Raw genomic sequence first — 26,451 nt, 5'->3', positions numbered from 1 at the left:
TATCTCGTCGAGCTGGTAAATATATTTCCTATTTGTCTTATGAAAATGCAAAAATTAGTCAATTAGCAAATTTCCGTACAATGTTCCCATGTGCTTAACAGGTTCCCTTCCCCGGAATGTGTAAAATGCAGACACTTTAATTAAGACAGAAAAACAGAAGCACCAATTTACGGAAACCTCAATTTTGGTTGAAGCTTGAAGTTTCTCCACGAGCCGAAAGTGAACTTGAAACATTCGGGGCTGCCTGTGGAACTATTTACTCGAAAAGTCCACTCTTGGCCGGAAAAGAGGGACAACATGGCAACAAGTTCTGGCGAATTGAGCAATTTGGCCCTGCCAGGTCCAAGTCCGAGTCCGAGTCCGCTTTAAGTTATTTGTATTCAAAATATTCATTTCGTGCTGGCCACGTTCCACAGATCCGTTGCGACAATTTGTAAACTAGGCCTGAATAAAACATGAAAATGGAAAACAAGGGGGGAAAATGGGGGGGAAAATGGGAAAACGGCAGCGGGACATGTGACCGCTCTTTCGCCCGGACCAAAAACAAAACTGCACGGTTACATAAACAGGATAATAAGGCACTTAACATGCACTCGTCGCTGTTGGCCAGCACACACATGGCCCGGACCTCGAGCAGCAAATGGCGAATGTTGAATGCCAGGAATGCCGGAATGGCTTCGTTGTAGGCGTAACAATAAGGCGACCAACTCAGCTCCAACTCCAAAAACAGGACCTCCACTTATGTCAGAGCAAATCAAGCGTTACAGCCCCTTCGCCGCCGCCCCTGCTGACCGGGCCTTCGGGCGTCCCTGCCTTAATTTACGTTTTATGTCATGTCACGGACGTAATTGAAAATTTGCCCCAGCTCCCTGTTTGCATTCGGGCCCAAGTTAATGCTAGATCGGAGCTAATGAAGCCATTGCCAAGTCAGGGAATCGAAAAGACAAAACAATGGGGGCCTATACAGCTTAAAGGAGTTTTACATTAAAAACGGGGTCCCAAAAATGAAAGAAAATAGAAAAAATCTTCAGATCACCTGGCAATATAATCTATATTTAGTCAATACCCTTTAGATGGGCCTACCTAAAAATCGAAACATTCCCTATTTGAATTCATCCATAAAACTTATAGTAATAAAACAATAATTCACACCGTCTTAATGGATATAGCAAATAGTTTTAGCTACTAGGTGCATATAAATAAAATATAATAGTCCAACAAAGTTGTAGACAAATCTAATTAAAAAGTCAATTAAAATTGTACTTTGGGTAGAGGCAAGCCAATGTTTTCGTAATGTAAAGCAAACAAATAAAATGTTTGCCCCACAAATGCACATATTAGCTACCTTAAAGAACACAAAACACGGCCAAATTAAAAAGGAAAAATATGTATTGAACAACTTTTCGTTTTAGTTTTTTTCCAGATGCACATTTTCGGCCATTTTTCAGATCTCTCACAAGAACACACTCGGCATTCCATTTGATCTGCAAAATGGCAGTTACGATAAGTGAAATTCATTTGCCAACTTCTGCGAACACTTTGCCACTGCCAACTTGTTTGGCCCCAAATTAAGCTACACTTCTCAATTAACTTTTGTGGAAAAACTGGGCAAACTCGGAAAGCTGGGAAAACACGAAGACACACAACAATGGCAGCAGATTATGCAATTTGAATGCAGCCTTATCTCGCATTTCAGGCATTTGTCACACAGTTTACACATTGGGCACACATTTTATTTGAATTTTAATAAGTCGCTTTTATATTTCAAACGACTGTGCCGGAGAAACGAAGCGAATTTAAAATTCCCAGAACTTAAGCGCAATTGTGTGCTGCATTTATGCCATAAATAATTGAAATGTTTTCTACAGATTCGGACTTGGACTTAGCAAGGCTTTTTTGCGCTTTAATCCCACTGCTCTTTAAGGTTTTCTACGTGTTTTTTAATGGAGATTGTTGACCTTTCCTTGGCTCCAACTTAGCAGGCAAACAAAAAACACGACGCTGAAAGCCCTAAATTATTGAAAACATTTAATTTCCGACTACCGACAATTGGGCTTAAGTTGTAAATGGAACTTAATCCCCGGGGTATCTGCATGTGTCCGATTAGCCGCAGGTCCCGGCTCGAGGACACAAATCATTCGCAGGCCATTGGATCCTTAATTTGCTTTAAATAAATTTTATTGGCATCGCCATGCAGCTGAGCAGCTGCAGGATCTCGGAACCCTTTGGCCCCCTCCCCAGCCCGCAACTAAATGACATTTATTGTCAGCTTGGAAAAGCGGGGGAAAAGCGGGCGAAAAGCGTGGGAAAAGTCGGGGGAAGGCCGGGCGATACGTTAACCGAAAATGTCTTTTCATATTTTTCATGCACAATTTCAGCCTTGTATGCGTTGCATTCCCCCTCCCTCCCCCCTCCATTTGTACATATACATTTTACTTTTGCGTATTTATTTATTGACCAGGTCCAGAGCCATTCCAGGCCAGTTTCATTTGCCGGCCGCGAAGAAGAATATTGCAATGGCTGACAAATTTATTTCACTTGCCACCGCCGGCGGTTTTCCAGCCGCCCCCTTGCCATGCCCCTGCTTTTGTTCTTTTCATTTTCACAATGTGTCGAGCCCTGCCATGCATATTAAAATGTTGGAAAAAAGCACGGGGAAACCACCTCTCGCTGGCCATTTACTGTTGCATATTCATTATTGAAAAGTTTTTCTGCCTCGGCCGCCTACAACTCATAATAAAAATGATAAGCAAATGTTTTAAAATCTGCCACATATATATTTGTTCGTGCTCGCCTGCAGATACATCCACGGGTATAAATGCATTGGGCTGGCTGTGCAAACACATGTACGCCGATTTCCTTGAGGGATCAAATAAGTGCTTTATTTTACGCCACTGCACTCCATTTTATTTATTTGTTCGCCCGCACCGCATGCAATTATTTCAGTTTGAAATCAATTTATTTGCAAATTAGTCGACCAGAAGACCATTGTCCGCAAAAACGCTCCAAAGAGATCTGTTTTTAGTGCAAAGCGTGATTACAACATTATATGCCGATATATTGTGCATTTTGGGATAATGGTTCCGAGTGGGGTTTAAGATTTGGTATATTATTAGCTTTTTCTGCTAATAATAATTTTAATAAATTTTAGTCCTTTAGTTTGTTGGATAAGGAACACAAAAATTCTTATATTTCTTTTTAAAAGATAAACCATTTTAAATCATTTTTTAATATAATAAATAAGGCAATTTATTCTATTTTTTATATACCATTTTTGTATCCACAAATTGGTTTTTTTTAGCTGTAACTTGCCAGCTCAACAGCTACTCTGAAATATATTAAACAAAACTTTTGGAACTAGTTAAAATAATGAAACACTCTGTACGTCTTATGTACCATCCTAGGGCTTCAGCTTAGTTTCCTGCGTGCATTTATGAATTGTCACAAGAAATGGGCAGTTAAACTTCTGAAGCAAAGTCCCTACTCCTTGGTTTTTCAGATTTCCCCAACTAATTACTTTTGGCGACGGGCAGCCGTAGAACATCGCTTTTCGGCCAAGTTGATCCAACTAGTTTGTGGGCTTCGCCAACTCACTTTTTGGGCATTTTACGGGGGATTACCACTTGGTAAATTGCCACAGATCGGCCAGATGGGGCTCACTAAAACGCAGAGGGCCCCAAGACCCCTTCCCGAAATCACACAACACCTAGAATCACCAGGAACACCCCGCATGGCGTGTGCGTTACGGCTTGCTGGCGTAACAGTTGCGTGGGGCATTACGGGAAATTCCAGGCGATCCGTAAACCTAAACGACTGCTAATTGAAATATTAACACCTAAACGGACGATGACGATGGCGACGGCGATGTCACCACAAAACCGGCGGCAAGCTCGTCGTGTGTGGGGCGTGCAATTAAACGAAATGCGCATAACAATTGGCCAACCACGATATGCGACCTCAAAAACATAAACAACCGCAAATGTTGCGTCATGAACACGCAAATGGCCAAAAAGAGTACAAAACGCCGGAGGGAAAGGTGCCATTTGCGATTGTAATGTTGCCCACACACTCGTATCACGGGGGCGAAGCAAATAAACGTTACCCCCTCTGCGGCTGCTAAATTTAATTTGATAAATTGGAATGCTAGTTCGAATTCTCATTTAAGTTGCGCACCAAAGTATTTGTTTTATGCACTATTTTCTGCGCATCAGAAACGTTACTAGATTTGGGTTTAGGTTCTGCATTTGAAAATAATTCATAATAATGCTTAACGAAATAGAAAATGTAGGCAAACTATTTTTAAACACACATTTAATTACAAAACAAAATCTGAAAATCTAAAAAATATTCAGAAAGATTTTTAAAATTGAATGCGCTTTTGTTTTTTTAAGCAAAAATGATTAGTTGGTTCTCATTCTTTTATGGTATTTAAATATTCACTTTACTTAAAATTTTTATAGCAATAGAAAATGCGAAAAAATCAGATACCAAACAAATTCGATCCTTTTTAGGCCTGCTGTATAAAAATATTACAACCATAACTTTTATTTTCGGAGATCGTAAGATATTTGAAAAATATTTTGGGGCTCTCGGGTTTTTTATCTTCGGTGCTAAACAATGTAAACAACTGTAACACATTTTAAACGAAACTACTCACTCCTAAAATGTGTCAGAAAGGGCATTTTAACCTGAATGGCACTGAAAATCATAAACCTTTTTAAGTCACAAAACTTAAATGTCATAAAAACTGTGCCCCGGCCTTTCGGGAAGCCCGAATAAACCGAGTTAAATGGCGCCGGAATAGCATCCTAATGCTGTGTTTTTCGAGCAGCTCGGCCAGGACAAAGACTCTGGCCTGGATTCAGAGCTCCCGGTGAGTGGGGATGTGAATGCAACTTGATTGGCAACTGCGATGACAGACAAAAGCTTCCATCCGAGGGAAGACGACGGAGCCGTTCTACATGTGCGCGCCAAATTTTTATGAAAATTCTTTTTATTAATTTCGTTTTGATTTCGCTTGGCTATTTTTTGCCGGGGAGCATGGAAAAATCGCAAATAAATTGCCAGCTTGATTTTATTGTCGGCAGCCTGATGATGTTGATGGCAACGCCGTTCGGGGAAATTGTTGGTAAATATTTGTGCAATTCCTTTTTTGCTTTGTTGTATCTTGGCATTTTGTACTTTTTGTTTGTTTCCTGTTGTACCAGAATTGCGTCGTGTGTGTGCAGAAAACGAGACTGTTGTTTGCCCAAAATTGGCCATTTGATTGATGAAAATTTGATGGAAAATATTTCCCATAAATATTCACACGGGGAGCGGTGCCAATGATTGCAATCGCTTCACGGGTACTAATCTGCGACAGTTAAGCCATCATTAAAGACATAGAAATCACCCGTCTTTCGTATGTAGTATATCGCACAAGCTATGGCAAGCTATTATCAATTTTTCTTAGTTTCAGTAAGCAAAGTGAGTTTAAAATTTATTTTATTATATTTGGATTTCATTCAGGTATAACACTAAAATACAAAAATTGCTAGACTTACAAAATGTTTACTTCATTATTTCTGTTTTTATAAAGGTACCACTTTTTTATTTTATAATTCAATAAAATGTTTGTTTTCTTTGGCAAAAAAGGATCCTTGAGTTGAATTCTTACCAGAGGTCTGTTAGTTTATACAGAATACTTTAAAAATTCTTAAGATCTCGTTGTGATTTTTTCAATTCGGATCTAAAAATGTAACACTTTTATTTCAATATTTAATAAAAATATATGATTTTAATCGGAACTTAAGATCACTTGGGTTGAAATCGCAGCAAATACTCTTTTAATTGAAACAGAAAACTTTTACAACTTTTTAAAGATCTATAGAGCAGGCCTACAAAGAGGGATACAAAAGTCTTCCAGCTCAAAACTTCTGAAGATTTCAATCGAAATCGTTGATAAATTCTGAAAAAATGTTAAAGACACCTTCGGTTTGCCACACTAAACACAACTCTCTATGCAAACATGGGTAAATATTCCCCGAACAAAATAGAGTTGCAACTGCGAAACTGCACTCCACTCAAAGTTGGACACTCTGGAGCAGCGGAAATCTTGAGATTCCCCGGTTTGCCGGAATCCAGAAGGTGCGGCGTTCTGCCGGCTGACTGCACTTCCGTTTCCGGCACTCGGAGTTGCCATTTAAAATGCAATCGAGAAACGATTAGTCAACAAACGTTTGGCTTTGTCTTCGATTTCCCGGCACTGGGAAATCGCTGTTTGCGACTGCTACTTCGAGAGCGGCAGCGGAAAAGTGGGCGGGAAGTTTGACTAATGAAAATTACCAGGCAACGGGGAAGGCGAAAGGCATGCGAGTTTGCTTTGCCCCCTCTGGGATCATAATGAGCACAAATTACGTTGATTTTCGGGGCCTTTTTGTTGGCTTCGCTTTGATTCGGTTGCGGTTGCAATTTGTTTTTGAACAGAAGTCACCCGCTTGTGTGTGTTTGCTGGGTTTCTGTGGGGCCTCTCATTAGCTGCTCGAGGAATTTCATTGGCTTTACCTTTTAATTTGATTAATTCGGCCTGGCGCTTCTCCCTTATTATTTTTTAGTGCCGTCACGCAACAAAAACAACAAAAATCATCAATAAATTGCTGGGGCTTGGGAGTTTTTCCTTGATTTATTTTTATGTTAGTTATTTCTCTTCAGAGATTTGCAGTCCTTGCAGTGCACTTTGCTGTTAGAACCTATTTTCCCGCTTCGCGAAAGACAACGAGTCCCATTTGGCAAGGCAGGCTCAGAAATTCGGGATGCAGGACCAAGGACGACTGACTACCGCACGTGTTGACGCTTCAAACAAAACTGTTGCGCGGCTGAAGAAGCAGCCACAACAAACTCGCAGCACGGCGATGTGGCACGGAGTCCTGAGCCTCGGCAGGCGGAGCCGAAGGCTCTTCGGCTGGCGTCGTGTCCTTCAGGACTGCCGTTGGCTGTGGAGCAGTCCGGCGGCCCTTGGCCTCGCTTCCTGTTTACAAAACTGGTCGTCGGCGCCTGCGCCCCTTCGTGAAACCCGCAGCCGAAGGCCTCCGGAGCAGCCGACAGGACCTCGGCCGAGTGCAAACGACGACGAGCCGAAGCCGAGCCCGAAAATCCCCGAGCACTCGCATCCACCTCGTGGTGGGTTTCGTTTCGAGCCGGCTGCCGTTTGTTTACGTTCTGTGTTTACATTCCAGGACCAACGGGAAACTGGAAACACGTGGCCGCCCTTGGAAGCGAGCAGAAGTAGGATAACGGACGAAAGACGAAGGACGCAGGTTGGGGTTACGAGTTCGTTGAATCCCAGCGCAGTTAGTCGGCAATGGCATGTTGGCAAGTGCCGGCGAGGAGCTGACTTTATTGACTGCCAGTCGAAGGGGAGTTTCAAAACAAAGGATCGGTTTCTAGGGACTCACTGAAATGTCCTTGCGTCTGGCGTAGCACCTATTTGATATGACGCTCCCTATTCATCTCTACCATTCTTTCTTTATCTAAATGACATTTCGAAGGCAAACATTGGCAAATTATACATAAAAGAGTTAATTCGATATGTTTAAATACATAAATGATTAAAGTAATGCTGTAGGGAAGGACAAATATTCCACGACATTAACCTGATTAACTTTAATAATAATAATAGTAATAATATGTTTTGCTAAAACCAATAGAAATACATAAAAACAATCACAATTTTATTAAATTCAAACCCATGTATTTTTTAAGCCTTGGTTAGTTGTACGATATTTTTAATACCCTTTTTCTTATTCACATGAAATTATTTTCTTAGAAAGGTAGAGAAAAATTCTACTTCTAATAAAAAAGTTCAATTCAGAAATATAAACGTAAGTTGTTTGGACCATGATCAAAAAAATACTACACCTTATTAAATAAACCAAATCCAGTTGTTAAAATGTCTTTACAAAATTAAATAAAAACTTCAGCTTCTCGAGATGGAAACCCTTGCCAGCTCCTTCATTGTTCTTTACTTAAGCTAAAGAAACATAGGAGAAATTCGCATTTCTCACACTGCAAACTCTGCAGTTTTGCCAGCTCATTCATTGGACTTAATTTAAATTAAGGAAATATGGACTCACACCAAGGGAAAAATATTTGGAAAACGTAAATTAAATCACACCTTAAACCGAGGGCTCTGCAGTTTGGCCAGCTCTTTCAAAAGTATCTGGCAGATGCACCTGAGTCCGGGTCCTGCCTCCCGAATTCGGAGTCCCGAGTCCTGGCTTCCGCTCCGCCTGCATTTCGAGCGCATTTTTCCATCTGATTTGACATTTGTGCTAGGTAAACACAAGAATGCCAGCAACTTTTAATAAGACCAAGGAAGTGGACGGTCCTGGTTTGAGTTTGAGTTGGCGCTGGGGTTGGGGGGTTTGGCCAAGTGTCGAGTGCCGAGTGCCGAGATTCTGGCCAGTCTTGGCCAGAACCGCTTCGAGTTTCCACACACTCACTCTGTTTGTGTGCCCCTGCTGGCTCTTTTGAGCAATTTAGTTTGCTGCCATTTGCCACAAATGCAATTCGCTTTTTGGGCCGCCACGGCGTATGCGTCATGTGTTTGCACTGCACTTGTGCCTCGTGGAGGATGAGTTCTGAAGAACTCCCAGCCCGCAGCCCCACCTCCGAAAAGTGCTACAAAGTGGACCATCCCGAACCGAACCGAACTCAACTCAACTGAACTGAACTAACTAGCTGGCCGCCGACTGTTTGTTTGTTTGCTCAGTTTTAATTAAATTTTTAGCATTGCTCGTGTTTTGTTCGGCACGAAAATTTAAGCAAATTAATTGGCGCCCAATAATAGAGAAATCAAGTGAAATGTTTGCCGTTCGGTAAGTAATTTTAATTAATTTCCCGCGCCCCGCTCGCCGGCCAAAGCTAAAATTGCAATTGCAATCAATGCGAAATCAAGTCAAAAGCCCAATCAAGTTGTTCGGTAGTGGGGCAAGTGGTGTGAGCGGTGCGAGTGGCTGGGTGGTGCGACCTGCAGGTGTCAGGCCCTCGAAATGTGGCAGATTAGGGCACAAAATACCCTGGCTGGCGGTCGAAATGGATATAATATTAGTAATTAGCATTTATAGCCCTGAACATAATTTCTAAATAATATAAAAAAAATCATTGTAAGGAACTTATAACAAAATTAACTAAAAATAAATGTAATATCAAACTAAAATCAAGTCTAGGCCATATAAAATCAGTTAAAAAAAAAATTAACCAAGACATATCTTTTTAGTAACTTAAATCCAAATTAAAAAACACCGAAAACTTTATTCCTCTTCACACCAAATAAAGGTAGTAAACTTAGGTAAAATGTCTTATAATTCAAAACCTCAAAATGTTCTACCACTCTGACTAATTAACGGCTGAACAATTGCTTGGCCCAGCATACCCCGCTACCCCTGAAAAGGCAGCACACGTGAGGCAGGAAGCGGCCTTCAGCCCCACATGTCCAAAAGTTCTTTATTACCTTGGTAGCTGGATTATTAAAATTTCATCGAATTACGTGCGAATAATACCAAATTGCCTGGCACTCTATACGTCGCCTTGGCTTTGGCTCCTGCTTTCCCATTTTCCGTTTCCGCTGCCAGTCAGTGTACAATTAAGTTAAGAAGCCAGAGAGAAGGGAAAGCCAAGACGAGCCAGATATCGGTGAGCAAAAGTTATTAATTTTTTATTGCATTCGTACCGAATTTAGCCCGGCTCAAGGTTGCACTTTCGACCGTGGAATAATAGAAATAATAAATACGCTTATACAGATGCCGTGGCCAAGTATATTGAAGCTGGGGCATTTCTGCAGCTTCAGTGGTGATGATGATGGGTGTGCTGCCCCACAACAAAGCAAAACTTTTTTGATTACTTTATGCTAACGGCAGCTGCGTCGCGCTCACATTTAGTTTTTGGCTTTGGCCACAAAGTAATTGCAGGGCCAACACTGCAAAAAACCGGCAAAAATCAGGGGCTGGGGAACGACCGACCGACAGATGTCTGTACATGGTCTGCCATGCGGCGACTTGCGGGGCAGCCAGCCCATATTGAGAGAGTTATGAAAGTGGCGGCAAAAACGCATTCGCTTTGCCAAATGGAGTCCACTGATACCCTGTAGCGGGGAAAATCCATTCGATTTCTATCATGTATTTTAATATTTTTAAAGGAAGTTTCCTGCTTTTGACATTTTTAAGCAAGGAAATGACGACTGAAAGGAACCTTCGAACAAGAATGTATATTACTAGCATACGAAAAAAAGTAAAATACTAAGGAAATTAAATAAAAATAATAAAAATTATTATTAATAAGCTGTATACATGTTTAAAGCGAGAAAAGCTAATTAAAAATGGGTTTTATTCCTAAGTTTTTTAATGTTTTTGGTGTAAAATAATGTAGTATACACAAACCAACTTATCAATACAATGTTTGAGATTCACTTTGTGAAAATCCTAGTAATTCATGAAGCCCAATTCATTTTTTGTAGGGTATTCAGCTAGCTGAGCCGAGCGAGCAACAAATGTAATTAAGCGAAAGACGCTTGAAATGCGCGAGCTTGACCGCTCGTAAAACTTTGACAATGCTGACCTGCCACGCCTCCTTCCGGGACCCCTCCCCACCCCTGCCACTGCCGCCCCCTCCCAGTGAACGACCGCTTTATTAGCCGAGAGACATTTGAATCCTGGCTAGCTGAGCGCAAAAAATGGAACAAAAGGTGGCAAGAGGGACGGCCTGAAAGTGCATTCATTACTCATACGACAAGCTGTCGTTAGTCAGAAATTAAATTTGCGGAGCGGCAGCTGAGGCGAAAGGCTGGGACCGGCACTCATATATGGGATGTGGGGTGTGGGGCGTGGGATTCGGGATCGGAGGAGCTGGAACTGCTGGCCCAGAAAATGGAACTGGTGGACTTGCCACAGTTGATTGGTTAGCACTAAGCGGGAAATTTGCCGGCCATAAATGTCGGTTGTGCCGGAGCAAAGGCAGCAGCCTTATGCCACACATCCCCTTTGCCCCACTTCGCCGGGCTGCCTGCCTGTTTTTCCTGCCCCACAAAAATTTACATGCGCTCAAATTTTTAGCTGCCGCCTTTTTTCTGTTCTTTGCCTGCCGCTGGTCATTGCCTGTGAAATATATACACATACATGCATGTGCCCCTGTATTTAAAGCCCCCAATATATGCACGGTGTTAACTTAGCTGGCCAAAAATGTTTGGAGCCGGCTAAAGTTTCTCCAGCTTCCCCGCTTTCCCGAGACCCTCGGCTTGCATATGTGCCGGTTAAGTGGTTTTTGTGGCTGAAAAGCAGAAAACTCATTAAAGTTTATTTCAAACACCAACAACAACAGCAGCAGCAGCAGCAGCGGCGGCAGGAACTGAAAATGGGCTGGGGGGTTTTTGGCAAACTTCGGTCAAAAATTAAGACATATGCCCAGGCTGAAACCGAAACTGAACAGAAACAGAACAGCCACGAACTTCACAGTCTTTGTCCATATCTATACAGTTATGCATGTCTCCGACTTGACACTTTGAACCCCCACCCCGACGCACTCTGCATATCGACATGCACTTGCATGGGCGGGTGCAAAGGGGGCTTCCGGGGCTTGGGCCACTTTTGCTGCGGTTTTCTGGCCCCAAAACTTTGCCAAGTGCAGCGAGTTTGACGGCATGTGGACCGCCGTATCGCACGGGGGCTGCTTAACCCCCGAGGAGGGGGTCGAAAGAACAACAAAACTCCCATCGAGTCACCCACGAGGGTCAGTTTACTCAATTCCGAATTTTCCACTGCCAGCCCAAGGGCTCTTCAAGAAAAAGGGAATTTTCACTCGCCGGGCAGCTACGATCGCTGATTAAGTTAGACACTGGGAGAAGAGTATGGTCCTTCGAGCCGGATCCCGGAAGCTATAACTTCTCCTTTTCTTCCTAAGGGCATTCTTTCCCAACTTGTTTTATGGTTTTCATCATATTTTAAAAAAACTTCATTACAGTCTAATTCAATTAATGATTAGGGGAAATACTACTTATATGGTCCCTCGAGCCGGATCTCCAACGGTCATTTTTGTGATTTCAGAGTTTGGTTGGGAATTCTCTAGTTTATGTGTTTAAGGAATAGTGTTACTCATCAAGTATTTTATAGATTACTTTTGTTTCTCATTCTAACAAGCCCCTACCGCTCCGGAATGAGGCCACTTATAGCCACTCGAAAAGAATATATTTTTAACTACTTTATGGATATCCTTAACATAATATCCCCATGCCCTTGGGCGCCACAAAACCAAGGTACAAGAAGCGCAGGACGGCCTGTGCTAAATATGACATTATATTGTGTGTGTCGCAGCATGTGTTTGGTTAGTTGGCCATTTGGTCAGTGGGCTGGCCTGGTTCGGCCTGGCCCGGTCCGGGCTACAAGCCTGCCTTTGTTGTTGGCACACTCGGCACAAATTAAACAATCTGTTGACAACTATTGGCCACAAAATCTTTGTTAATTGCCTTTTTGTCTGGCCTCAAGGCGGGTGTGTGTAACTAATGAACCACCCACAGTTTGCTAATTGCTCTGACTCCGCCGCCCCTTTCGTGTGTTTCTGTTTCGGGTAGTCCGTGCAATGATATGAAATTAATATAATCGGCTGCTGTTTAAACTGCAATTTGGTGAATTTAATTACACTTCAACCGCACCCACATTTCGAGTGTTCTTGGGCCCAGCAGTGAACCAAAAAGCATTCGAGCTTCCTTTGCGGATACACAGATAGACAAAAAGGGGTGAAAATATGGTTATGTTAAATATTATATACTATCGCAATACCATAGGCTTCGTTATAATAGCTTAAATAGACAGAATTGAATGGTAAATGATTTTTAGAATGTTTTTCACATATCAAGCCCACGATTACTGGCTCTCTTATCAGAGATCAAAGGTCAATCGATCTCCCAGAGCTACATAAAAAACAAGTCCTAATACACCAGCGGGCGGCTCGGACTAGGGACTCTGAAATAGAAACATAGAGCCAAGAAACAATCTAATTTAAAGTTTACAACTTACGAACCAAACAACAAATGCACTCGGCCCAGAAAGAGAAAGAGACGGCGAGAAGGGGAGAGAGAGACGGGGATACTGTGGGGCGGAAACGACTTGCAACATGCAATTTGTTATCTCAAGTATGCAAAATTATGAAAGTTTATTTAAAAGTTATGCCACGGCCCGCTCTTTTGGCTGCCAGGAAAGCCAGCCAACCGAGCAGGATAATAATTGTGCCGCCTCCAACAGCAGACGCAGATACTTTTCCCACACAGATACTTGGCCTCACACAGATACTTTTCCCACACAGACACTTGCCCCTCGCACACTCACGCACACCCCGAGAGTCCTCCTCACACATTATTCAAGTTAGCGGCGACAATTTATTAGTTTTACAATACAACTTGGCAAATTGGTGAATAAATCTTGGAACCTCGCGAGTCTACTTCTTTCTGTTCTTCTTTTAAACCTGATCTTTGCTACAGCTTTGAGCAAAGGGCAGAATTCGAAGCACGAGAATATCCCTAATTCAAACACTGCATATGGTCCTTCGAGCCGGATTTTGAAAGATGTTATATCTGCCAGGTCACTAACTACAATTTGAATTCTTATCTTGCTTTTCCCGTTAAAAAATAAATATTTATTAGGTATGTTATTATGTACCTGTTTAACAAATCTACGCTGTTATATTTTTACTTCCAAGTTTCATTTTTAGGATAAGTTATATGAATACTACGGGCTGGGAAATATTTCGAAGCAAATCATTAAAAATTAAAGTAGAGCTATTTAAGCAGCAGCTCAAGAAAATACATAACTAAATATTAAGATCTGTGTTTTTTAAAGCTGCACCTCTTAAACCAAATAGTTAAGATAGCATTTTTTGTGAATTTTTTCTGCGAGTGTACAAAAGTGTTCAATCCGTAGTCCTGACTTCGGACGAGATCAACGAGCTATGCCTTGGACTTTCTTTCGGCCCAATGCACTATCGTTTTTCCTGATCTCGTATCGTTGAACTCAATTAACACTTGGACAAATGGGGACTTTGAAACCCCCTTTCCTTTGACAGCTTCCGATTCCCGACGCACTTTGCTGTCCGAAACGTCCGACTCTTTTTAGCACACAACAGGAGCACTACAGTGGAATGATTCCTGACTAAAATTTGTTCCAAACTTAAGTTCTTGTGCGATATTCACATGTGCCTTAAAGCGTTGCTAAGTGCGGCAACGCGAAAGCCCTTGGGATTAGCAAAGTGCGTGGTATTTTGATTGCGTATAATCTTGTTTTCCCCCATTTATTAACCTGCTTGTGTATGGAGGGTTCATTTTAAAAACCCCATCTATAAGCTTATCATTGTTATTTGTTCTGTTCGAAGGACCCTAATGTGGGGGCGAACATCAGACGGCGGCAGCTTGCGCTTTATGATTTAATAACGTTGCATGGGTGTGCGACCCCCTTTCGCCCCGCCCCACCGCTGCCCCCACTGCCAACCTCCCATGCACATTATCAACAACAACGTTGTCGTTTGCCGGGCGCTGAATTGTGTGCACCGGAAAAAATGTTGTTACATAAATAAATATTTTTTTAAAATTATCTTGTAAATATTTTTTTCCAACAATAGGGGTACTTTAATAACATCTTACAATTTTGTAAGCAACAGAAAATAAATAAAAATTCTATTTTATTCGTTATCGATATGTCATCATAATTTGTGACTATTTTTATGATGTGTATAACTGACTTTTGAACTGTTCGCAAAATGTGAAGCGAAGTTTTTGACAGTGTTCTTGTGAGGTGGTTTGTGGACTGGGCGTTGTTTCCATCTTGGGCCTCGTCGAGCGCTCACATTATCTGGCTCTGGTGCATGTCATCGCTGGGAAAAGTTGTCTCCGTTCGGGCTTTCCCTTTGCCCGCTTTTCCCTGCTTCTCCTCCGCTTTGCCCCCCCCCCTCTCCCCTGCTCTTCCTCCGCTTTTCCGCACAGTGTCATCTCCCGTTGTCCCTGTCGTCATAGTCGGGCCATATTAAATTGTGTTAAAACACTTGCGCCATGCATGTCACACGGCACCCACCCCCGTCCTTGGGACCCCCCCCTACTTTGTACCGCCCACCGCCTCCCACCACCCACTTTTGTGCAATGGCGCGTGTTTTGCCATGTAACTCGTTTTGTCTCCAAGCTCCTTTGCTTTTTCTCTGCCTTTCTTTTCTTTATTTTTTTGGGGGAGAGGCAGCTTTTTTATGCCCGCTTCATTTCCGGCAAATTAAAACGCACACGGCGCCACACAAGTAACATTCTGGAAGCGCAAAAAAATAAAGAATATAAGTAAGTAAAAATAAAATGAACACTAATTTCGCAGCCGTGACACTCGTACGTAGTTTTCGGTACACTGTTCGCCGTGGTTCCCCAGAGTCACATAATTTCTGGTTCACTTTTGCCCAGTTTCCAATTTATTTGTTTGCCAGGGGATTTGCAGTCAGCACCATCCACTCAATGCCTTGTTCCCTGTTTATTTTTCTGCTCTTTTATATGTATTTCCCAGTTCTGTTTGCACCTCGCCTCATAATTAAAAGCTGCACTACGAATTTTTCAATAACAGCCATAAATCAGGCATATGGAAGCCGAGGGAGTTGGCCATAAATAACTTTACAGCCACACACATTGGCCGGCCCATTTGGGGGCGGTGGACAAGGCAGAACAGGGGCGTGGCAGCTCAGGAGGCAGGGGCAGAGGCTCCATCGATGACCCAGTCGAGCATGAAAAGCCCCCACTTGGCTCCTTATTAGTCATGCCTGAGATCGCCCGACGACACTCGCGGTAAATGCAATCGAAAAGTCGAGGAAAGCGAATTAAAACTTTAAGCAGGAGAAAAGCAGGGGAAAGTTAAAGGTGGGTCTTGAAAAAAACAGTAATCAGTCCCAAGTGTAAAACAAAATATCATTATATGGGGGTGCTAGAACAGGGCTTCAAATAACTTACACTGGTACCAATAAGTACGCAAACAAAAATTGGCGTTGTCACTCGAATTCAAACAGTTTTATTGCCTACTTTCATGCTCTTTCTTGCCTTTGTTATTTACATCCCAAATAAGAATGTTTTGTTGCCTACTTTGAAGCACTTTCTTGCCCTTGTTATATATAACAAAAGTAAGAATTTTTCAAAATATGGGCCTAAGAAAGAGTAGATCAGTAATAAAATATTAATTAAGACACACCAGAAAAGTTTCCTTTTGGAACAAGAAGACCTTAAAGCCAATTTAAAGTCTGTAGCAAAATATGTGAACAGACCGCACATTCTTAATTTAGATTGCTATCATTCAGCCCGCTTTCTAGTTGCACTCCATTCAGCTTTAATAGTTATTGAGTTACTTTGTTCTACGCCAAATTACATTATTTCCATTATGGGTTCTCGGTACCTGTGCTACTTTTAATTACGGGTTCCTAACTCATAAGCCCACACACATGGATGGTATGGGGGCATAACTATACTTTGCGGTTGCCTTACTTGCCCCCCTTTCCGTCTTCTTTTATGGGTTGCATATGTATAACAGGAAATTAAAAATATTTGCTGCATTTGGGCGGCTCTCTTTCTGCGAGTCTGTGTGTGAGTGGGAGTGTGCGATAGGATGTGTTGCCTACTTTTTGGCATTCTACCGACTCTTTTTGTCTGCTCACTTGTTGGTTGGGTTTTGTTTGCTTGTTTGCTTTGTTTTCCACATGGGCCACATTATTATGATGTCTCTTCTCTTTTCGCCTGAATGAAGTGCATCGCACATAAGGGAGTCGAGAGTGTGTGTGTGTAGGTACTAGAGATGGCAAACTGCTTAAAGTTACCGAGAAGTATAAAATGTCAAGAGTTCCCAAAAGTCGCTTGAAATGCTCAAAATTATGCAACAGTTCCAACTATTTCACTTAGAAATATGTTACTTTTTCGTTGCCTACTTTTAGGAACCGTTATTAGAGATTTTAAAAGTGAAACTGTGGGTTTAATCCTCATTTGAATTTATTTCAATTTTTTTCTTTAGTGCGCTTCTAAAGCAGAACGTTTTTTTTCAACTTTAATATTGGTAAATAAGGAAAAAGATCCTGTCAACCACTTCTAAAGAACGCCTACATACATCGCATCACGCTGCCTTCACCAAGGACACACACGTTTCAGGGGTCGACTGGCAGCGTCAGCTTCGCGATTTTTCATCAAAGTCACGGCGGGCAAAAGTTGGCGAGATGCTGCCCCATTGTTGCCTCTGACACTGACACCGGAAATGAACACATTTTCCGGTGCCATACGTGTGCGCGCCTCGCTGTGTGGGTGAGTCTGTTTGCACACACACCGGGGCACACCCACGCACACACAGACACTGAGACCACCCACTGGGAGATTGAAAGTCGCTTAATGTATTGTTTTCCAGCGCTGACTTTCGGCTTTTGGATTTCAGCGTTCCGATTTCAGTTTTCAGCTTCAGGGAGGCCAACGAAAATTTCCACGGACCGTCGGCTGATCTCCCACTTATTAGTCTTAAGGGAGAAAACGAAAGTCGGGAGTCGTGAGCCGGCAGCCCGGAGCCCGGAGCCGGGAGCCTTCTCCGCCCAGAGAATTTAATTACTCGAGTGGGGCGGCCCGGCAGAAGGTGTTAATGAGATTGCTCTGCCGGCTGCGGCTTTGCCGAATCAACTCGTCAGTCAGAAGTCTGCCCAGTTTCCAAAGGCCCTGGAAGATTCATGCGGCTAAGTGCAGTGAGGATTGCAATCCATCCAACTGGCAGTGGGCACTCACTAGGATTGGCGATAAAGGAATCGCAGATCTTACGCACATCGTGGCCCAAAACATGGCGCAGTAGATAGAGGCGACTAACAACAAAGTGACCTAAACTTCTACTTCTAGAGGCAATAACTTTGCTAATTGGAAACCGGTTTCAAAAAGAGACACCTCAAAAAGTTGGTATTTGAATTTCCCAATAATGTGCCCTCAAAGTTACAAGTTTTAGCTTCAAAGCTGCTAACTTTATTGACCTAGGAGAGGAAATTGCCAGTCTTCTATGGCGCACTTTGCTACTTGAAATTCCCACAAATAAATCCAACCTATGAAGAGGGCCCTTGTTTATCGTTAAATGAGATCACCTTAAACCAAGCATTTGCCATTCTGCAGGTACTTCATTTCCGCCGTCCCCGCAGCTTTCTCTTCACTTTCTCCTGCCATTTTCCTCCGTCTGATGGCTTCTTAATTAGCTGTTAAAACGTTTCGGCAGCTGCCAAAACAATTACACGCTTTATTTCCATGAACGGCACGTTTTACCTTGCCTGCAACGCTCACCGCCACCCGCGAGTCGTGACCCTTGACCCCCCGAGGCCCCGGGCGACCCCGTGACCCCCGCCCCTGTGACTACTGTTGCTGCAGCTGGGGATCTAATCCGGGACTCAAATCGTTTTACGCTGTCGCCGCATGTGGGCATTAAGTTAAATGCCGGCATAGACGACAGGAACAGCGATGATGACGGGGCTACGCCGACGATAATGATCATAATGGTACGGGGGCGGCAGTGGGCAGGGGCTCCTCGACGTGATTATGACGATAAGGTTCCGGGTCTCCCCATTCCGGGGCCCATCGAGAGCGGCACAATCTGCTGATTTATATTATTGTCACGTTTACGGCCAGATTGGGATTGAAATTGAGACGACGGGGGCGAGGCTGCAGCTTACGGTGCATTGCACTTTTTACAAGCAATTAAAGGTATTCGAAATAGAACGGCTTGCCTACAGATAGCCCAGCGAGTGTCTGGAGACAGCTGTAAATGAATAATGAATGCCAATTCAGCGAAAAATATATTCAATTCAATTCCGATGCGTCACTCGAACGCCGCGTCGCTCATTAATTTATGACAGTCATTTTTAACGCTTTGCTGCCCACGATGCCCTGCAAGTGACAGTTGATGCTGACGGCGTGCCACGCCCCGCCCACCCACTGCCGCTCTAACGCCCCGTTTTGCATGCGTCAAATATTCAGCGCCATTTTTCAATTGAATTGAATGAATTTCTGAATTGAGTGCATGAGTGACGGGGCCGCAGGACGGGGAAACCCCACGACTAGGGCATCCTTATCTTTGAAAAATCTAATCTGCAGATTTTCGAGTATTTTGGTAATATATTCTGCTGTGCCATTTTCGAAAATATTTAATTTCTAGGATATAAAGGTTAAAATGTGTCGATAATAACCGAAACAAAGTTTATGATTTCATATAAAGGAAGAATTGAAATAAAGAGATACATGTTTTTTTAATACAAATCTTAGAAAACAGACCACAAAAACTATTCGTTTTTTCCTACTCTTCTTTTCGGACATTTTTGTAAGGGACATTACAAAATAAATACTTAAATTTACCATTTTTAATGATAATTTCATTATATTTTTTAACTGTGTACGAAAATATATTACTTTATAAAAATATTTTCTTAAAGAATACAATAATTTCTGAGTCATATTCAATGTAGAACAACATTTTCCAGAAGAATATCATAATTTATCAAGAATGTAAAATTTATAAAAATATTTTCGAGAGGTATTTTAGGTACAATTATTTTTCAAACATAAACAAATTAAAAAATAAATAAATAATTAATAAAAGCCTCCAGAGAGATCTACCAGCAGTTTCACAAACTTTTTTATAAATAGCAACCCACTCAGGGTACTTCTCTAGTCGCTCACCTGAAAATCACACCTACTCCGGCTCGTTGTATTTCGAATGATTTGTGTTTGCCCCTTTGTTGACGGACGTCGAGGGCAGAGCAGTTCCACGGCAAACGGGCCATTTGGCCGGACTCTAAAGTGGCCATATTTCACGCTCCTCTGATGGGCCTTGTCAACGGTGGCACCCCGACTCGCCTGCTCCTGATCCCGCTCCTCTTCCCATCCTCCGCTCGGGCAGACATTACACTTTAATTAACTACAAATCCACTGAAATTGCACTTCTCCGCTCTCCATTTCGCCGCAACTGCCACGCCCCCTTTCTGGCCAGCTCTGAGCTAATAAAACATTCAAAATATTTTTGTCGGCTCGTTTCTTTCGGCCGGGGGAGTGTGTAATTTTGCACATTTCATATGAAAAGTTGTCGGGCTCACGCAAAAACTTTTGCAGCCAACACACAAGGATGCAGCTGGCACGGTGGAGCTGGGGATAAGAAATAAGCCAGAAATTAGTGGTGTACATAAAAGATACTGGGTGAATAGCAATGTTAACATTACCTGTTTAATAAAAATTAAAAGAAAATACATTTTCAAAGTCCCTAGTACACTTTTAAAAATACTACGATTGCGATTCTCTGATGCACTAGAATATAATTATGAAGTAATTTGCTTAGCAACTGAAAGTTCTTAATGTCAGTTATACACTTGCCAAGGTTAGTGTGAGTTTTAAAAACATAATTGTGAAGGTACATTATAAAATATAAGAGCTTATGGAAAATTTAGAGATATTCACCAAGAAGTAAACTGATTTGTTGTAGATTCCAAAAAAATAATGAACATTTTAAAGTCTCCTTATAGAGTTATCAAGCCAGAAATAAACTGATTCAAGAACTTACTTTTTAATTTTTCCAAAATATCTATATATCTTCCAACACACAATAGTTTGAATATTTCAAATGGTAACCCCAAATTCCGCAGTCCGGACACAGTGCACAAGAAAAGTTTCTTTCGGCAAAGATTAACAGAGCCCGAAAACCCAACCGAAAAGGGGTTCCGGCTGGGATTTGGGGGCTATGCGTGTTTCTGGCGGCGCATGTTTGGCAATGCGGTAAACCAAATTATGTGCTTAGCAAGTTGCCGCTGCGACCAGAGTCAACCACCAACCCCCCAAACCACCCAAACCATCCAAACCAGCCGATCCTTTGTGTGCTGGATGCAGCTGCATTTGCACAGCACCACATGGCCGCCCCCCGGAGTCTTTGAGCCGCCGCCCCTTGCACTTGGCCGCTTTTGGTGGCTCTGGTTTCTGGTGCCAAAGAGGTTTGCACAGGTGTTTCCAGCAACTTTGCAGCATGATTAAAAAGTTTTGCCCCAGCGAAGCAACAGAAAGCCGAGGCTTTGCTTGCCAGACTGTCATTGCCTGACAACGGGGGAGACGTCGATGCTTACTGTTTATTTTGGGCAGGGTCCAACGGGTACGAAAAGAATGCCCAACTATAGGGGTATACCTCTCAGCCATCCTTGCTTTATTCCAATTTTCAAAAGTATACAAATGTCAACCCCTATACCATTTTTAAGTAATCCCTTATGACACTAGCTTAACGTGTAACTAACTGGGTTTATTCTGAAGATGATTGGTATCATAAATATAATATAAAATTCCTTTTTTCTATGGACTACCCTCACTTTCGAAACGAATCCAGTCAGTTGAAGAGAATTCAAGTTAGTGTCATAACAAGTTGGATATTTCGGTTTTTATTTAAAGGTATTCCTTTGTCAGGCGCACGTTCCTAAAAACGACTTTCTTTAAGTGTATATCCTCCAAAAAGTCGTACGAAATGGGTTCATATCAAATCCCGCCCGATTCAACAACAAACCACGGTTGAGTGTGTGTCATAAGCGTGTTAACATAGCGTACAAAAAAAAGGAAATTCAAAATGCATGTTTGGGGCCTCGAGCGTGAGAGTGAGGGCATCGGCATGGGCGTCGAGGGCTAGCCTCTGGCGAAGCGAAACATCTGGGAGTATAAGATCAAGTTAATGTACAGAACGGTGGACATAGCGATCAGCATGGCCAGGCGGTATCATTTCTTCTTGGCGTCCTTCAGGCCGGCGCCGGCGTTGAACTTGAAGAAGATGATGTCGCCGTCCTCGACGGTGTAGTTGCGTCCCTGCTGGCGGTACTTGCCGGCGGCCTTGGCATTCGCCTCGCTGCCCTCCGACTTGAAGTCCTCGAAGTGCATCACCTCGGCCATGATGAAGCCCTTCTCGAAATCGGTGTGAATCCGACCGGCGGCCTGCGGGGCCTTGGTGCCCTTCTGCACGGTCCAGGCCTTCACCTCATCCGGTCCGGCGGTGAAGAAGTACTCCAGCTGCAGGCCCTTGTAGCCCGTCACGATGATCTTCTCCAGCATGCTCTTGCACTTGGTCTCCGTCTCGTAGGCCTTGCGCTCCAGCTCGTCCTTCTCGGACAGCTGCTGCTCGAAGGCCCCGGAGAAGGGGATCAGCAGGGCTCCTGGATCGTTCTTGTCGATCCACTCCTTGATCTTCGGCAGCCACTTGTTCTTCTTGCGGATGAAGTCCTTGTCGGAGAGGTTCACCAGGTAGATGACCGGCTTGGAGGTCAGGAACAGATACTTGTTCAGCGCCTCAATCTGAAAGAGCGAAGAAGTGGCAGCGTTAACAAGAACGAGATGGCAAATCACAAGGTCACACGAAAAAGTCCACAGGAAAGACTGGCAATTTGCAGTGACAAAGTATTTAGAATGCAAAATACGTAAGCACATACACAAATGTTTTAAAAGGCTTTAGGAAGTGAAGATGCTACAGAAAGGATTTGCAAGCTAAGATCTCCCTTAAGTGGATTTTTTCGCACTCACATCATGGGCGTTCCAGTCCTCGAAGCGCAGATGACGCTTCTGGTCGACGAGGATCTCCTTGATCTTGACCATCGAGTCGTATTCGGGCTTCAGCTTCTTGTCGCCGCCGCGGGCCACCACCTTCTCCAGTTTGTCCAGGTTCTTGAGGAGATTCTCCTCGTCCTTGAGGCGCAGCTCCTCGGAGATGATCTCCAGGTCGCGCACGGGGTCCACCTCGCCCTCGACGTGGGTCACATCCGGGTCCTCGAAGGCGCGGCACAGGTGGAAGATGGCATCGCAGGCGCTGATGTGCGAGAGGAAGTCGTTGCCCAGACCCTGACCCTCGGCGGCGCCCTTGACCAGGCCGGCAATGTCCACGACGTTCAGATAGGCGGGCACCACACTAGTTTTTTTTATAGTTTTTTGATGGATGCATTAATTTTGTAGGTACTTTTTAACTTAACAAGCAAGAGGCAAGCAAAAGTGAAGTGCACAAGTTCCGGAACTTGTTTTAAGTGCACAGAATGTAGTTTAAAAGCAAAGCCAAACTAAAACAAAGGACTTGGATCCTTTTAAAAACTCACCTAGCCGGCTTGTGGTAGTCCACCAGGTAGTCGAACCGCTCATCGGGCACGGGGACACGACGTGAGGGCAAGGCAAAGGGGCAGCACCACATGGAAAAAGCGGTTAAGACGCATGTTAGTCGGGTTTGGCTGGATGCAAAAATACAAAAATACAAAGAGCTGAAAAAACATCGCCAGATTGACTGACTGCCCGGCAGGCCGGCAGCATCGCGGGCCAATCATGGCAATTTTCTATAATTTTGCGCCATCCGCAAGGGGCAGCGAAACCAAAATGAAGTCGCTCACAAATAAAAAGCCCAAGAAAATGAAACCGAAGCGAACCGAACCGAAGGCGGGGGCAATTTGCATATTGGGAACTGGATCTGATAAAATTGCTAAGGCCACGACACGCCCACAACGCGAAATACAGTGGAGCGTGTTTATACTTAGATCTTTGAGGGTATTTATGAGGTTCAGTAGAAATTGTTGTACTAATTTGAAAATTTCCAATGGAAATTCTGAAGTCCTAAATGAAAACGTTATAAAAAAATTGTATTATACATTAATAGGGAATTCACTCACAAACTCATAGAGGCACCCACTAGAAAATCAGTATGATAAAACTCAAGCTATGGACTGCATAAGTTCACATTTAAGGTCCCATTCTAAAATTTATTGGGATGACGAAAAAGTCTAGCATGAAAATGGGCCAAAATTTTAACTTTTTAAAGAGAAAACAGTTAATGTAATATATTAGAGAACTCATAGAGGTAACAACAAAATCGGGATACCATTACCGAAGTTATGAAGCTAAGTTTTGGGGTCCTCTTTTGGAAACCATTAGAATACAAGCAAAAATCGACCACGAAACTGAGTCAAAATTTTGACCGTCCCTAAAGTGAAATATTTTGATGTAGGATATTAGATAATTCAACCACAAACTCATAGAGGCATAAATCTTTAAAATCGGGATGGTATTGCCCAAGTTATGGGTTCTGGAAGCTCCGTTTTGGAGTCTTATTCCGGATACTATTGGAAATACGGAAAAATCGAACATGAAAGTGGGTCAAAATTTTGACCATCTTTAAAGAGACATATTTTGATGTAAAATTTTAGAGAATTCTACCACAAACTCATAGAGGCATCAACCTTCAAAATCGGGATGCAATTACCCGAGTTATGGGATCTAGAAGCTCAGTTTTGGGGTCCTATACCAAAAACCATTGGAAATACGGAAAAATCGAACATGAAAGTGGGTAAAAATTTTGACCATCAGTAAAGAGTAATATTTTGATGTATAATATTAGATAATTCAACCACAAACTCATAGAGGCATAAATCTTTAAAATCGGGATGGTACTGCCCAAGTTATGGGTTCTGGAAGCTCCGTTTTGGAGTCTTATTCCGGATACTATTGGAAATACGGAAAAATCGAACATGAAAGTGGGTCAAAATTTTGACCATCAGTAAAGAGTAATATTTTGATGTAGAATATTAGATAATTCTACCACAAACTCATAGAGGCATCATACTTCAAAATCGGGATGCAATTACTCGAGATATGGGATCTGGAAGCTCAGTTTTGGGGTCCTATGCCGGAAACCATTGGAAGTACGGAAAAATCGAACATGAAAATGGGTCAAAATTTTGACCATCGTTAAAGGGACATATTTTGATGTAGAATATTAGAAAATTCAACCGCAAACTCATAGAGGCATTAATCTTCAAAATCGGGATGCAATTACTCAAGATATGGCATCTGGAAGCTCAGTTTTGGGGTCCTATACCAAAAACCATTGGAATACACGCAAAAATCGAACATAAAAATGGGTTGAAATTTTGACCATTTTTAAAGATACATATTTTAATGTAAAATTTTAGAGAATTCTACCACAAACTCATAGAGGCATCAACCTTCAAAATCGGGATGCAATTACCCGAGTTATGGGATCTGCACGATCCGTTTTGGGGTCCTATTTCGGAAACCATTGAAAATTGACCATATTTTTATGTAGAATGTAAGGCAAACTCAAAGGGGAATCCTATGAGATTACGAAAATAGAATATCTAAGTGTATCTAAGAGTATCTAAGGCGACACCTCTTTTCGCTCAGATAAATGCATAGGACCGATAGGTAGGCCTGATTTGGACCATATACAAACGATTTTCCGCGTTGCAATTGTGGTTGGTTCTACCTTAGGGTCCTGAAGCCTCTAGACTGTGCACTTTAAAGACTTTCCCTGCCGGAGTAAGGCCTCCGCCTTACCGGGGCTCCACTGTGGCTATTTTAGAAGGTCCAGTCGAGAGAGCAATTTGGAATTAGAAGCGGCGGCGGCTGCTCCTGGAGGCCATTGCTGCGCCGCAGCGGCGGGCATAAAATTAAATTCCACGCGAAGATTACAATGATCGAGGAAATTGCCGCCGCCCGCAGCTGGGCCTGGTAATTGGCCGGCTGCATGTGCGCCGGGGCAAATGTGTGCGAGTGGGTTGGGATACTTATTCTCATTCGGCTTGATGGTGCAGAAGGGGAAGTTCTCCGCGGGGGCGGCGCTCTGGGTCAGGACGTTGAAGAAGGTGGACTTGCCCACGTTGGGGACGCCGACGATGCCGATTCGCAGGTTGGTGCCGATTCTGCCGATCAGCGGCTTGCGCTCCGGCTCGTCGTGCTTCTTCGGCGGCATCTTGCTGGGTGCGTATGTCTGCGGGGATCGAGAGACGGGTGTATCAGCATAATTAGTCTTATTTTTGGGACTCCCGAGGGCGGCGCACATAACCTCACTCTGCCGGCTGCTGGCCCAGCGCTCACCTTTTCGCGTTGGAGCTCCGGAAACTGAACTCCGGCTGCAGCTGTCGGTGTGAAGGGCAGGGTTAGTGGCTTTCGGCTGAACTTTGGCCCTGCTATTTACAAATATTTACGAATATTTCGGCGTCCGCAGGTTTTGCGGCTGACGGCGTGGAAGGAAAGAGAGCGAGCGAGAGGGCGACAGGCAATCAGCTGTCGCACGCAGGGTTGCACCGCAGCTGGCGCCCCCGGACGGGGGAAACGGGAGGCCTCTGCTTGGCGCCGCGGGCGGCAGGGGGCGCCACTGGCCGGGCGCGCAATTTGAATTTGCCCCGAGGGCTGTGCTATTAGGTCTGTGGAATTTGTGCGTCCTTCTTCAGGTTCTGCGAATTAATGTGCATCTGCAACGGCTCACTTACTCACCCATCAGTTTGTCTGTGCATAAGCCAATGTTCTTAGCCATTAAAGCAAAGCACATGCTTTAATGGCTAAGAACATTGGCTTATGGCGTTTAAAAATATGTTTTAAAGCGAATCTTACCTGTGACAATATTTGAAAAT

At 43.3% G+C, this 26,451-nt stretch overlaps 2 protein-coding genes across 3 annotated transcripts in view; both read right to left on the bottom strand.

Moving 5' to 3' along the window:
* Positions 1-20,330, bottom strand: part of LOC108023753 (carbonic anhydrase-related protein 10) — a 73,401-nt gene extending 53,071 nt beyond the window's left edge. The window contains exon 1 of one of the 2 annotated variants that reach the window (XM_044093513.2): positions 19,712-20,330. The gene's annotated coding sequence lies outside the window, so the exon portion shown is untranslated. Of the gene's footprint in view, positions 1-6,543; positions 6,828-19,711 lie in introns of those variants that run through there. The other variant, XM_017093390.2, reaches the window with a different exon arrangement.
* Positions 20,331-21,406: 1,076 nt separating this feature from the next.
* Positions 21,407-26,083, bottom strand: LOC108023480 (obg-like ATPase 1). The gene is made up of 6 exons (XM_017093001.3): positions 26,026-26,083; positions 25,916-25,956; positions 25,610-25,808; positions 23,131-23,191; positions 22,568-22,949; positions 21,407-22,342 (listed from the first exon to the last, which is right to left on the bottom strand). The coding sequence occupies exons 3-6, from the start codon at positions 25,788-25,790 to the stop codon at positions 21,773-21,775; spliced, it is 1,194 nt and encodes a 397-aa protein (XP_016948490.1). The 5' UTR covers positions 25,791-25,808; positions 25,916-25,956; positions 26,026-26,083; the 3' UTR covers positions 21,407-21,772.
* Positions 26,084-26,451: the final 368 nt, after the last annotated feature.

The sequence above is a fragment of the Drosophila biarmipes genome, chromosome X, assembly GCF_025231255.1.
Source record: "Drosophila biarmipes strain raj3 chromosome X, RU_DBia_V1.1, whole genome shotgun sequence".
NCBI lineage: Eukaryota > Metazoa > Arthropoda > Insecta > Diptera > Drosophilidae > Drosophila > Drosophila biarmipes.
Note: the sequence above shows the minus strand (reverse complement) of the source record. Positions and strands in the feature narration are given on the sequence as shown.